This window comes from Musca domestica, unplaced genomic scaffold (genome assembly GCF_030504385.1).
Source record: "Musca domestica strain aabys unplaced genomic scaffold, Musca_domestica.polishedcontigs.V.1.1 2, whole genome shotgun sequence".
NCBI classification, from domain to species: domain Eukaryota; kingdom Metazoa; phylum Arthropoda; class Insecta; order Diptera; family Muscidae; genus Musca; species Musca domestica.
Genome location: NW_026712249.1, coordinates 20,250,187 through 20,265,362, shown reverse-complemented (window position 1 = coordinate 20,265,362; position 15,176 = coordinate 20,250,187). Strand labels below are relative to the sequence as shown.

At 35.7% G+C, this 15,176-nt stretch overlaps 2 protein-coding genes across 6 annotated transcripts in view; both read right to left on the bottom strand.

The window, feature by feature from the left end:
• The window catches only part of LOC101892772 (protein gone early), a 214,327-nt gene that overhangs the window by 20,745 nt on the left and 178,406 nt on the right, over positions 1-15,176 (bottom strand). The gene's annotated exons all lie outside the window — the stretch shown is intronic.
• Positions 4,304-5,744, bottom strand: LOC101892429 (uncharacterized). Its single transcript, XM_005176500.4, has 2 exons — positions 4,577-5,744; positions 4,304-4,504 (listed from the first exon to the last, which is right to left on the bottom strand). The coding sequence occupies exons 1-2, from the start codon at positions 5,064-5,066 to the stop codon at positions 4,317-4,319; spliced, it is 678 nt and encodes a 225-aa protein (XP_005176557.1). The 5' UTR covers positions 5,067-5,744; the 3' UTR covers positions 4,304-4,316.

Here is a 15,176-nt window from a genome sequence, read left to right as displayed (position 1 = left end):
GCGGACTCAATTTTTCGATATCGCTCGAATATGAGTTATTGTATTTTCCTTGTTTTTGTTATACCGTCGTTCTATTTCTGTACATTTTCATTTTTCTGTACAAAACCACCCTCAAAACCCGTTTTCTGTTACACACACACGAATCACAGAACTAAACATCTTTATCCACTTATTTACAAGCAAACCATTGCTCTATTTTCAGCGATTCTGCTTCCACTCTTAAGTTTTTTTCATGAGTGACTCAGGAGTGTTCCCAAATAAAACAAAAGAGTGAAGAGTAGATTCCCTAAATATACTCCCACTCTTCGAACAATCCTGTTCGCGAGCAAATCTGTGCTCTGGATATGAACTACAAAGGTAAAATATTTTAAAATTTTCACTAGTAGCATTTGAACCCAAAAAAAAAAAAGAAACTGTTGAACTGTCCTGTTAAATATTTATAACAAGGGTGGGCTCTATCCATTATGATTTAAAAATTTTACCCTCTTCGTCTGAAAATTAAGCACAGTCAATTCGGTTGCAAATTGAGATTGAAACTTCCGTAGTACTGTAATATCAGAAGGTACGTGCAAAACGGGCTGGCCCTATTTTGGGTCGGATATGGCATGTTATCTAGTAAAAGTACTCTAAATTTTTGCCAATCAAATTTCGACCCGTTACGAAGTGAAAATTCCAATTCCTACTACTCCAAAACAGCACCTTTCACAATTTTATTGCAAGGATGTATTTTTATACTCTCCACCATACAAGATAAGTTTGCCATTCCGTTTGTAACTCATCGAAATAATAATTTTAGGTCTAGATATTCTTGATCAGCGTAAAATTGTAAGACGATTTAGCCATATCCGTCCGTCTGTTGCAATCACGCTAGGATCAAAACGAATTAAGATAAGAAGCTAAAATTTTGCACAGATTAGTCCTTTGTCTGCAGGCGGGTCAAGTTCAAGGATGGGTTACATCGACCCACGATATGGAATATCCCCCATACACCGGTACCCCGTTGTTTCAAATTTCATATTTAAAGTTCGAAATGGATACAGCCTATGACGGATAATTGTCTATGTAGGTCCATGTCTTTATAAAGGCCCCATAAAACGATACCTCCCTTTACCCGGTATTTTGATGATATGATCGACGTTATTCGCCGGAATTGTTTCAAATTTCTATGTTGAAGTTCGGAATCGGCACTACAGCCGATGATAAAAAATTACTCATGCAGAATCTCGTCTACATATAGCGCCCATATAATGGTTTACCTTTGAGCGGTATATTTAGCCAGATTTTTTTGAATATTTTCAGGTTAATTCAAAATGCTGGAGGGTATTAAAAGTTCCGCCCGGCCGAACTTAAATGCTCTTTTACTTGTTTCCATCACATTACATCCTCTTCAGCAGGAAAATATGATCCAGACTTTAAAAAAACACCTTAGATCAGAGTCAAAAAGTAGATCGATGTGAAAATGTTTGCTACGGCAATTTTCAATTCAATTAGACAACATAATGGTTGGAATATTTAGAATAAAAAAAATTTTGAAATATCGAAAATAAAAAAAAATGATTACCAAATAAGGGATTTATTAGTAACATCCTTACACCTTATTTTTTTTATTTCTGGTGAAAAGATATAAAAATTGAATAAAGTTGTGGATTTTGTACATAAAAAACAAAGAAAATAAGTTCCAGACATCATGCAGTATCTGAGGGTTAATTAATTTTTTTTAGCTTTCCAAGCTAAGAGTTGCAGTTGAAACATTTTATTTTAACCGACAAGTATGTCTATGCGATTACGTTTTTTTTTTTTTCGGAAAATAATCATATATATGGCCTAAGAGCTAATTGATTTATAAATATTTCATTTAAATGTTTAACTCTAACAGATTGCAACAAATTAACAAATATAAAGCAATGTCGCCTTCATTTCAAATTTATTTCTCAAAATATGTCTGTCTGGCTGGAGTTTAAGATAACTCTCGAAGGGAGTATCCGATTTCATCCATACTTGTTATATCGTAATAATATTGTCAAACATAGGTCGAGTTTGGAGATGGGCAATATCCCCACAAAATTTCAACATTTTCAAAGAAAATAATTTACTGCACACAAAGAGAAAGAATAACCCGATTTCGCTCCATCTTTTTGCAAATCCTAATATTTGCATTAGTGCTAGGTCAGGTGAGAAAATTGACCACTCCACTCCATAAAGTACCTCCCCCACAAAGGGTCAAAATTTTTAATAAATATAACTCTTATAATATGTGAATTAACAGCCCGATTGTTGAAATTGTTGGATTGAATGGAATATTGCGATATGTTCAGCTCACGAGCCATTTTTCGGCCACTGCGACGCGACAGGTTTCGATCAAGTCGCTACTTTACCTTTCGAACCATTTCTGCTGATGTTGCTGTTTTCTTCCGTCCACTTCCTTTACTTCCATGTCGGGCTACGCCACCAGTATCACAGTAACGAGCGATGGTACGAGATACAAACGATTTATTCACATTTAAATGCTGGAGTGCTCTGGCTGACGATAGGCACTTGTGGTTTTCCAGCCAAATATAAAGAAATCACACTATTATGCTTCAATTCCATCACGAATAATTTTTTTTCTAGAAAATTCTCATCAAAATGCTTTTGTACGCTTGTTAACAATATAATGAGCTGTCACTGGATTAATTTTATAGCTGTCGAACGAGTGGCTTAGAAATGACAGCAGTCTGAAGTTGCAGTTGCAGTTTTCTCATCTCACCCCGTAGAGATTTCTTTTTGTTGGTGACTTATAGTGAAATTTCATGAAGAATATTTGTGTCTTGAATGTCATCCTTCTAAAATCATTGTTTTGTTGGAGATTTTTGCACAAACTCGCAAAAAGTTGGGTTTAAAGCCCATAATGTGTTTATACCCAACACCACAAGGTGGTCAGGGTATTATGTCTTTGTGCATTTGTTTGTAACAGGCAAAAGGAAACGAGATAGACCCATAGTTCCTTTTGATGATCTGCATAGAATCATATTCTGAGTCGATTTATGCATGCCCGTCCGACTGTCTGTCCATCCGTATTTTTGTAAGCAAAGTGCAGTTCGCATTTATTGCCCTATCCAGATGAAATTTTGCACAAATCATTTGTTTGGCCCAAAGACGAACCCTATTGAAATTGGAAATAATCGATCAAAATTTAGATATAGCTCCCATATATATCTTCGTCCGAATTGCTTTTTATTGTGCACCAAACGTGTAATATCAGTCCGAATAGTATGGAATTTTGCACATACAACCAGATTAGGCCTGAAAAAAAGTATGCCAAATTTGATCGAAATCGGTTCAGATATAGCTATAGCTCCCATATTTATTGTTCATCTGACTTGTTATTATTGCCCTCCACAGCCCCAACAATATTTGGGGAAATATATCAAATGCAGTTCAGAAATATCTTTGCTAAATTTTATCGATATCGGTTCAGATTTGGATATAGCTCCCATACATAACTTCATTCGATTTAGCTTTTATTGTCCACCAAACGTCTAATATTTGCCCAAATGGGATGGAATTTGGTACTTATGACCGAATTGAGCCTAGAAGCAAGTATGTCAAATTTGGTGAAGATCGGTTCAGATATAGCTATAGCTCCCATATATATTGTTTTTCCGATTTGTAATTTTAGTCCTCCGCAGACGTAATATGCACTCTGTAACAACAATATTTGGGGAAATACATCAGATACAGTCAGAAATACATTTGCTAAATTTTATCGAGATCGATTCAGATTTGAATATAGCTCCTATATATATATCTTTATCCGATTTCAAATTAATTGTGCACCAAATGGGCAATACAAGTCCGAATACAAGTCCAATTCTGGCATTGAGGTGTGATTTAGACTTGTGAAGTCTTCCAGGACCTATAGTAAAATTGTATGACAGGTCACTGTGTAGAATTTTGACTAGCTAAGATCCTAATTAAAGGTAGTTTTTAACCATATTATTAAAAAGGTTGCAGTTTATTGAACAAGATTCTGAAACACTGTGAGGTTAAAATTCTGATATTTTTGGTTTTCCATTTAAAATCTGTCTTTTATAATTTTCAGAACTATTGCCAAGGTAAACCAAGGTTTCCTTTTTTAATCTAGAAATTGTATCCCTTGGTGTAACAATAATTTCTACAAAATTAAAAAAAAATAAGTTTTTTTTATAAAATTTAACTAAACACTTTATTGAAGTATTCCTATGAAAATAATGGCAATGAAAAAATGAACAATTTGTTTATAAAACTAAAAAACAACTAACAACTAAACTAAAAAAAAAAAAAAACAAAAACAATATTTAATGTTTCAACAACGAGGGCAAGTATTGGCTGGTGGGTTTTTCAACCAAACCGGCATTGTCGTTGGTTTGACGGTAATTGTAGCTGCCATCAGGATTAAGGCTGTCCAAAGAGCCAATGACTGAGGTGATGGGGGCAGTGGTTTCTTCGGCAAGTTCGTTGGTGCCACCCAATTTGTCGTATTCATCTGGAAGGAGTACAAAAAAACAACAATTATTTTATGCTCCATTTCTATAGATTGTCCTTTTGGGCTACTTACCTTGAATTTCCTTTTGAGCCTGTTTAGCCTCCTCATCGGTCTTGTATTTGATGAAGAAGACTTCGGGTTTGCTGGGCACAGTTGGTGCTGGAGTGGCAATATCACTGGCATCCAATTCATTTTCTTTCTTGTTGAGAACATAGATGACAGTCTTCTCTTCCTGTGGCGCAAATTCGGCAGAGTATTTAACGTTACCAGCACCAGGGTTGGGAGCCTTGATGAAGACAACACGATAGTTCTTTTGTGGGCGACCCAATACCAAATGTTTCTGTTTGGGTTGGCTGTCGCTATCCTCGGGAGCTGAGATCACATAGAATTGCTTGCGTACAATTGGATCCAGGGGTTTGCCGGGAGGTGGCAAATATTTATCACCACCACGATGGCTGGCAACGGTGGGAGGTAATCCATGGGGGTTGGGTTGCAGATAACCATATTGAGGGGCAGCACAGGAAACTGCCAACAATGCTGAGAACACAATCAAGGCACGCATTTTCAAAGGATTTCGTTCGGTTTTCGTTAATTCGATTTTTTTGCACTTTTTTCGTTTCGTTTCGATTTTTTTTCTAAATTTGTAGTTCTTGTCTTTTTTACTTTTTTGTCTTGGAGACTTCTTTGTCTCTTGAACTGTTACACTTCACTGCATACTAATTCCCGAAGATCATTCAACTTTTATACGAAAATATCAAAAAATAAATTATTTTCAATGTAGCTCTCAAAACTTGTCCCCATCGTCCAACAAATTGATAAACAACAAAAAAGTTAAAAAAAAAATATGCAAATTATCCCAAATGAATAACAAAAGGTAAATATGTTCGTAAATGAATTTGAAGCCTACTCTACTATTTTTTCGATTTCTTAAGGTGATTTGGCTGAAAGACAATTTTACGCCTTTGGTTTTTTGTTAGTGTCACCAGATAGCATTACTATTATTAGCATTGTTATTGTTGTTGTTGTTTTAGATTATTGAATTGATTCTGATCTTTTTTTTTTCGAGATGAGATGAGTTGAGTTGTGGTTGTCCATGCAGCCGTCAGCTAGTTTTGGAATTTTTGCCATTTGATTAAGTTGACCCATAATTTATGTAAATTTTCAATTTCGATTTCAAGCTAAGATGGCCAGCAAAAAAAATTAAAATAAAACCAAAAAACCGCTACCACACAAGAAGTTTCAACGTATCTATAACTTGGCCAACGTTTATTTTTAATCAACGCCAAGAATTATTTTTTTGTTGTGAAACTGAAAGTGATTTAGTTTGTCTATAATTAGTTTTTAATATTTGTCATAAATTTTGAGAGAACAATAAAAATTAAATAATAAAAATGTCACCTTAGCGGGGAATGTAGAAAAAAATGATTAACATTTGTTTCCTAAGGTTTTTGTTGTTATTTGCTAAAGAATTCGCATAATTTCAAAAATTTGTTTCTTAAGTCTTTCGTTTTTTGGGTGAAAAAGATTTGCTGTTGCTAGCATGATTAAGAGTATCGAAATGAAGAAGAAAATTTTAACGCTTGTTTCTTAAGTCTTTTGTCGTCTTTATGTTTAGCCTTTGAAGTTTGTTTCTTAAGTCTTTCGTTTTTTGCGCAAAAATATATGCTTTGTTTTTGCAAACACTGGTACGAGTGGACTCAGAGAGAAAAAGAGAGAGAGAAATGTTTTTGGGAGTAAATCAAACATTTGAAGGTTTGTTTCTTAAGTCTTTTTCCTTATATGTGGCAAATTTATAAGGTTTGGTTCTTAAGTCTTTTGTTTTGTTTATGACGCAAAGATATAATTTGGTTTTTCTTTGGTGATTAAAGAATTATGTTATATTTTATTAAACAAGTAAGCAAAGGCTACAGTCGAGCGGGGCCGACCGTTGAATACCCTACAACACTATAATAAACCATACTGTTTATACAGGCGAGATACTCGAAAGAACTCCACAAGATATTGGGACAAATAATAAAAGAAAACCATCATGTTTCGTTCTCTAATTTTCGGATAATAGTAGCTTAAACGAATTTGCTCATTTCCAATTTATTGGTAGATGTCGCTGGAATGGACATTTTCGTATTTAGTCTACAAAAGTTGGCAAACTATTTCACACATTGAATATTTTTGGAAGGCCATCCGAAACTGCTTGGCTTTTGCAATGTGCGGTAACCCCCATTCAAATGTGCGTGAGGATCGGACGGTAATTACGACCTGCTGACAATTTGGCAGTTTTTTGGTCCATTTCAACCCCTAAATATATAGCGATCATCTCCAAAAAGAGTAGGCATCTATTCTGACCCTCATCTTATCCCCATGCAAAATTTCGTAAGGATCGGGCCATAAATGCGATCTGTATATGATATCGTGATATCCTAACTACTTAGTTTTGTTAGCTGTAGAAAAATTACCAAATGTTTAATTCAAAATGAAAATATACCAAAAATATGACAAAATTGAAAAAATATGAGAAAATTTTACAAAATCAATATTTTCATCTTTAGAGAGATATTTTTATGCGATTTTTTTAGATGTTTCTTCTTTCCTGCCAAGAGGCCATTCTGAATTAATGAAAACTGTCGAAATCAGTTCAGCCGTTCTCGACATATAAGAAATCTTTCAAGCATATCTTCTTTGATAGACATATATATCGCACATATTTTGCTATATATCCGATTTGTTGGATGTTAACATCAATGTAAAGGTCAGAAGTAACCTTATCATGACTTTGTGATTTCGCCGGGATTTAAAAAATTCACGGTTTAATGAAAAACTTTGAATTTTTTCAACACAAAAGACATGGTCTATTTTACCCGCTAAATATTATCCGATGACCACCCAAATTGGTAGACTTCTTCCCCGCCCTAAACTCTAGCTACATGCGAAATTCCGCGTCGATTGGTCTATAATTGCGACCTGTATAGCTACTGCAAAATCCGACATTTTTTCAGTATTTGGTCCATTTCAACCCCTAAACATTTGGCGATCATCTCCAAAAGAAATAGGCTTCTATTCTGACCCTAACCCCACCTTCGTGGAAAATTTCGCAAGGATCGGGCCATAATTGCGACCTGTAGAGTGATTACAAATTAACATGGACAGACGGACAGACGGACAGACGGACGGACGGACATACATAGCTAGATCGACTCAGCTCGGCGAGCTAGGAAGATCCATATATACTTTCCTATATGGGAAACCAATATTTCGAGGTGTTACATAATTTTTTGCCCAATCAAACTTATAATACCCCCAACACATAGTGTTGTAGGGTATAAATATATTGATTATTCAGAAATATTTTCTATATTTTATTGTAGAATTGCATTTTTATACCCTCCACCATAGTATGCAGGGTATATTAAGTTTGTCATTCCACCTCATAATACACATTTAAGACCCCACAAAGTATATATATTCTTGATCAGCATAAAATTCTGTGTCGATTTAGCAATGTCCGTACGTCTATCCGTTTGTCCGTCTGTGGAAATCACTCTAGCTTCTGAACGAAAAGAAGTAGGATGATAGAATTTTACTCAAATGTACATTATATTTGCAGGACTTTTGGTATTGAAAATGGGCCATGTAGGTCGACGTTTTGGTAAAGCCCCCCTGTAACGGGACCTCCCGATATTCGGTACTTTGGTGATTTTAGCGACATTTTTCACCGAAATTGTTTCAATTGTTGCATTGGAAGTTCGTAATGGATACTACAGCCTAAGGCAGAAAATTGTCTATGCTGGTCTACGTCTTCGTATGGCCCCCATTATGGCGGTACCTCCCGATAATCGGTATTTTAATGATTTTAGCGACATTATTCACCGGAATTGTTTCAAATTTGGTGTTTGAATTTCGTAATAGATACTACAGCCGATGAAAAAAATTTTTCTGTGCAGGACTACTCTTTGTATAGCCCCAAATATAACGGTTACTCTCTTTATTCAGTATTTTGATGATTTTAGCTACATCATTCACCGAATTCAAGTTTCGCATTTGAGTGTTGTAATGGTTTATGACAAAAGTTGCCTATGCAGGTCCACGTCGTCATATAGAACCTAATATAAGGGCTACATTTGGTATTTTTAAGATTTTAAGAGGACGCATTTTTTTTTTCTTTTTTGAAAATTGACAAAATCGTTCCAAATGGTAGAGGGTATGCAAAGATCGGCCTGGCCGAACTTATAACTTTTTTACTTGTTTTTTTCTAGGTAGCAGGTAGCAAAATAAATGGTCCGATCTCTACCATCTTAATAACAGATCTGGTGTTGATGGAAATATTGAGATGTACCAAGTCTGGAATGGAATCGGATGTTAATTACGCTTTTTATGAACTTCATGAATATAATATAAATTTGAGCCTATGTGGAGGAGGTATCAGAAGGAGTGGACAGATATATCCCATCTTCACAACAGGTCTTGTGTTAGTAAAAATAATGGCATGTGTGAAATATAAAGAGAACCTGATGCTTATTTCACGTTTTATGACCATCATGGATATTCAAAATTTTAACCCTTAGTAGGGGAAGTACCAGAAGATTGGTCCGATCTCTACCGGTTTTATAATAGATCCTGTGTTGATAGGAATATTCAGAAGTGCCAAGTGTAAAAGGAATCGGATTTTCAGTTTGAGTTTTATAAAATATTCAAAATTTCCACCTTTAATGGGCGAGGTACCACAAGAAGTGGACCGATATTTTCCATCTGAATACCAGATCTTGATTGTGTAACAATATTAGGATATGTGAAACATTAAGACAACCGGATTCTTACATTGCATTTTATGAGAGTTGTAATTGTTCAAAATGTTGACCCTTTGTGGGGGAGGTACTTGATGGAGTGGACCGATATTGTCCATTTTCGCACCTGACCTAGGTCTGATGCAAATATTAGGATTTGCAAAGTTGAAGCAAAATCTGTGCAGAAAATATATTTTTTTTTTAAAATTTCGACCTTTTGTGGGGGATGTGCCAGAATGAGTGAACCGATGTATTCTATCTTCACACCAGATCTTGGGTTAATAAAAAAATTGTGATGTGTGCAATTTGAAGACTATCGGACACATAAATTACATTTTATAAGAGCTATAATTATTCAAAAATTTGGACCCTTTGTGGGGGACGTACTTGATGGAGTGGTCTGATATTGTTCATTTTCGCACCTAACCTAGCACTGATGCAAATATTAGGATTTGTAATGTTGGAGCAAAATCGGATAATAATTTCTCTTCCAAAATTATTCAAAAATTTGACCCTTTGTGGGGGAGATACTTGATGGAATGGTCTGATATTGTTCATTTTCGCACCTGATATTAGGATATACAAAGTTGGAGCAAACTCGGATTATTCTTTCTCTTTCTGTGCAAAAAAAAAAATATATATTATTAAAAATTTCAATCTTTTTTGGGGGAGGCACCAGAATTAGTGGATCGATATATTCCATCTTAACACCAGACATTGGGTTAACATAAATATTGGGATGTGTGAAATTTAAAGACAATCGGGCTCATATATCAAATTTTATAAGAGTTGTAATTGTTCAAAATTTTGACCCTCTGTGGAGAGGTACTTGATGGAGTGGATCGATATTGTACATTTTCGCACCTGACCTAGAACTTTCGCAAACATTAGGATTTGCTTAGTTGGTGCAAAGTCGGATTATTGTTTCTCTTTATGTGCAGAAAATATATGTTTAGAAAATTTGAATTTTTTGTGGAGGATGTACCAGAGGAGTAGACCGATACTTTTTTGTGGAGGATGTACCAGAAGGAGTAGACCGATACTGCCCATCTCCGGACTCGATCTAAGTTTGACAAAAATATTATGAAGTACCAAGTTTGGACCAAATCGGATACTCCCTTCGAGAGTTATCGTGCGCGCCAGCCAGACAGACAGACGGACGGACATCGCTAGATCAACTCCAAATGTCCTAAAACGGATTTGATCCAAAGAGATCTAGGGTCTTAAACCGATATTTCGACTAGGCACGTTTTGACCGTATCAAATGATATATAGCCTCTCCAGCCATATGGCTGAGGGTATAAAAACAGGGAAACATATTTAAATTATAAATGACCGGTCAAACTACCATCGACTTCGCCATCTTTAGAGAAATATCCTCAATAAGTTGTCATATGTTCGATTTGCCAAATGTTTTTTTTTTTTTTTCATTACTCCAAAATATTTGATCCTACACCAAAAAAAAAAATCGATTAGGTTTTTCTATTTCAATATGAATCTATAATAAGTCCATGATTCGGATATAGTATAATCTGACATCGTCAAATGTTCGATATCTTTAAATGCGGCAAATCGTTTGATGCGACTCTAAATCTTTTAATAGCCAGCTAATTTCCGTGGATTATTAAGGTATTACAAAAAATACCAATTCCCACTTCGTTAGGCAGCCAAAAAAAAAAATCGCATGTCATTAAAACTACAAATTAGTTTAGCATTGAACTTGAATTTGAACGGCGACAGATAAGCCGTTGTCTTTGATTACAAACAAACAAAATAGCAACAAGAGATTATGGAGAACAAAAAAAACTTTAAGATATAACAAAAACTGCAACAAAAAAAAACGTGTTTATGTAAATTCAATGAAATTAATGAGTGGGGGAGGAGAGGATGCCAAGAGAATAGTGGCTTGGCAATCTTTTACCATTCGCAATAATCACAACATCAAAATATCAACACATTGGCCATACATTGAATATATTTGCATACCAAAAAAAAAAAAAAAATTCGATCGACTCGATATCAGTGAAACAGCTCTTGGCCAGTTTTGTAGAATAGTTTTAATTTCAGTTTCTAGTTTTTTTTTTTTTTTTTTTGGATGAAGATCCGAAATTCTTAATTCGCCAAATAGATATGTAGACAAAGTTTATAGTTTCATAGCCAAATTTAGACACTTTTAGACAAATCGTTTGAGTGGTATTTGTTGTTGATTTTTTTTTAATTTTGAATTTTTTGACCGAGAAAAAGAGCCCATTATATGATTAATAAGAATTTAATATCATAGCTTGATAATATTTCATAGAATTTTGCAAATTGCTTGAATGTTTATTCATTTATTTTTTTTTTCTAGTCGATAATCAAGATATAAAAGTTAATGGATAGAGGGTTATCAAATTGGTACGAAACAAGCTAAAAAGCATCAGTCGGTTTTGCCGACAGATGTATACCCCCAGTCTTGAATTATGATTATTCCAACAGTTGACCCTTTATGGGGGAGGTTCCGAAGCAGTTGGTCAATATTATAAAAAAAAACTGCAAAAAGTCCAAAGCCATCATTTTTATACCCTCCACCATACTATGGAGGGTATATTAACTTTGTCATTCCGTTTGTATCTCCTCGAAATACTCATGTCAGGCCCAACAAAGTATATATATTTTTGATCAGCGTAAAATTCTAAGTCGATTTAGCGATGTCCGTCTGTCTGTCAGTCCACCTGTCCGTCCGTCCGTCTGTCCGTCCGTTTGTCTGTCTGTCTGTTGTAATCACGCTATCTTTCGAACGAATAGAGATAGAAGGCTAAAATTTTGCACACATGTTTATTTTTCCAGCAGGCAGGTTAAGTTCGTAAATGGGCCATGTAGGTCCACGCCTTCGTATAGCCCCCATATAATGGTACTTCCCGATATTCGGTATTTTGATGATTTTAGCGACATTATTTACCGGAATTGTTTCAAATTTTGTATTTGAAGTTCGTAATGGATACTACAGCCTAAGATAGAAAATTGTCTGTGCAGGTCCACGTCTTCGTATAGCCTCCACATAACGGTACCTCCCGATATTCGGTATTTTGGGGATTTTAGCGACATTATTCACCGGAATTGTTTCCAAATTGGTATTTGAAGTTCGTAATGGATGCTACAGCATAAAACAGAAAATGGGCCATGTAGGTCCACGTCTTCGTATAGCTCCCATATAACGTTACCCCCCGATATTCGGTATTGTGATGATTTTAGCGACATTATTCATCGGAATTGTTTCAAATTTGGTATTTAAATTTCGTAATGGATTGTACAGCCTATGCCAGAAAATTGTCTGTGCAGGTCCACGTCTTCGTATAGCCCCCATATAATAGTACCCCCCAATATTCGGTATTTTGATGATATTAGCGTCATTATTTACCGGAGTAGTTTCAAATTACCTATTTAGGGTTCGTAATGGGAACTACAGTCTGTGATAGAAAATTGTCTGTGTAGGTACACGTTTTCGTATAGCCCCCATATAATGGTACCTCCCGATATTCGGTATTTTGATGATTTTAGCGACATTATTTACCGGAATTGTTTCAAATTTGGTATTTTAAGTTCGTAATAGATACTACAGCCTATGACAGAAAATTGTCTGTGCAGATCCAGGTCTTCGTATAGGCCCCATATATCAGTACCTTCCTATATTCGGTATTTTGACGAGTTTAGGTACAATGCCCACCGAAATTGTTTGAGATGTCGTATTTGAAGTTCGTAATGGATGCTACAGCCTGTGACAGAAAATTGTCTATGCTGGTCCAGGTCTTCGTACAGTTCCGATATAACCGTACCTCCCTATATACGACATTTCGAATATTTAAGCTACATTATTCACCGTTTATTTCAAGTTTTGAATTTGAATATGGACAAACAATGCCTCCACGTCGTACAGATCCCTAAATAACGGCTATATTCGGTATTTTTAAAATTTTAACAGAATTTTTAAGGATTTAATTTTTTGAAAATTTCCAAATTCGTTCCAAATGGTGGAGGGTATTCAAAGTTCGTCCAGGCCGAACTCTTTAACTTGTTATATATATATTTTTTAAATTTTATTGAATGAAACCAAAAAATATCGGAAATAGCATCAAATTTTAGATGAAAAAACTGCAACCAATTTCAGACTGCTGCCATTTTTAAGCCACTCGTCCGACAGCTGTTAAAATTATTCCAGTGACAGCTCATTATATTTTTTACAAGCGTACCAAAGCATTTTGGTGAGAATTTTTCAGAATAAAAGTTATTCGTCATGGAATTCAAGCGTGATAGTATGATTTCTTTATATTTGGCTGGAAAACCACAAGTGGCTATCGTTAGAGCACTCCAGCATTTAAATGTGATTAAATCTTGTGTCTCGTACCATCGCTCGTTACCATGATACTGGTAGCGTAGACCGACAAGGAAGTCAAAGAAGTGAACAGAAGAAAAAAGCAACATCAGCAGTAATAGTTCGAAAAGTAAAGAAGTGACTTGACCGAAACCCGCGTCGCAGTGGCCGAAAAATGGCTCGTGAGCTGAACATAACGCAATATTCCATTCGGCAAATATTGAAAAATGAGCTCGGGGCAACAACATTGAAATTCCAAAAAGTGCAAGAACTTACACCCCAACAGAAAAAAAATAGACCCCAACGAGCTAAAGAGTTGCTTCGCCTGGCCGAAAGTGGTGAACTGCCGAATTTGTTTTTCTCCGATGAGAAAACATTCGTTGTCGTTGTCCAGCAGTTTGTAAACAAACAACATGATCGTGTTTACTTGCCAAAGAGGTCAGCTGAAAATGTGCACCTTCGGTTGGCCACCAGAACTCAAGCGCCGGCCAAGGTGATGGTGTGGGCCGCCATAGCAGTCGATGCCCGATGTCCGCTCATATTTATCGACCGTGGTATCAGAATAAATGTCGAAAATTTTCGCGAAAATATTCTGGAGGTAAAGCCTTGGGCACGCAAACATTTTGGCCGCAGACTTCGGACATTCCAACAGGACTCAGCACCATTGCACTCACTCAGCACGCGCCATCCAAGAATGATTACAAACTGAGGTTCCTCGCTTCATTTCCAGCCCACAATGGCCACCAAAATCTCCGGATACCAATCCGTTATACTATTGTGTATGGAGAATTTGGAAAAGCAAGGTTGGCACTAAAAAATACTAAAGTGTCGATCACCTCAAACAAGCGCTTCGCCGGGAATGGACCAAAATACCGCAGAGCAACATTCAGGTAGCGTGTGACGATTTCATTGGCCATTTAAAGGCCATAATTCGTGCCAAAGATGACCAATTCGAACAAATCTAAACTTATTTGTAAAAGTTGATCCTATTTCCGACATTTTTTGCTTTCATTTAATAAGATTTAAAAAAAATGTAAAAAATATGGCATTTGAGTTTGTTGCAGTTTTTTTGGTGTCATCCTGTATTATAGGAATTCTTGGGGTTTAGGTTAGATTTAGACTCTTTATGTCTTCTGGTACCTATAGTAATTTTTTGTTACCTCCAGGAGAGGAAAATTCTAATCTTGTTTTTATAAAGTTTATTGGATTTTTATGGAGAACTTGTCAGCGATCAAGTTTGCCTCAGCCGATGATGAAAACAAGTTGCACCGATTTAACGAAAATAATATGTAATAGCATTGATTGGAAATCTTCCAAAATTAGCTTTGTCCAAACCCGTCCTTTTGATATGGTACATTTCCCATCTAACATGTGATGAATACCATGAAGCTGAATATTCCAAAAAAATGTTAAAAAACACCACGCACTGTGATAATGGAAATAATCATTGTTTATTTGAATTCTCAGAAGAATTGATATTTATTCATAATAAATTAATTTTAATACTCAATGGAATGTTTAATGTATTCAACCGCGTGAGGTCCCC

Excerpts from the sequence above, each read along its gene's own strand:
- LOC101892429 (XM_005176500.4), bottom strand. The coding sequence starts at position 5,066 with ATGCGTGCCTTGATTGTGTTCTCAGCATTGTTGGCAGTTTCCTGTGCT. Across the intron at positions 4,505-4,576 it reads GGCTCAAAAGGAAATTCAAG|ATGAATACGACAAATTGGGT; the intron begins GTAAGTAGCCCA and ends TACTCCTTCCAG.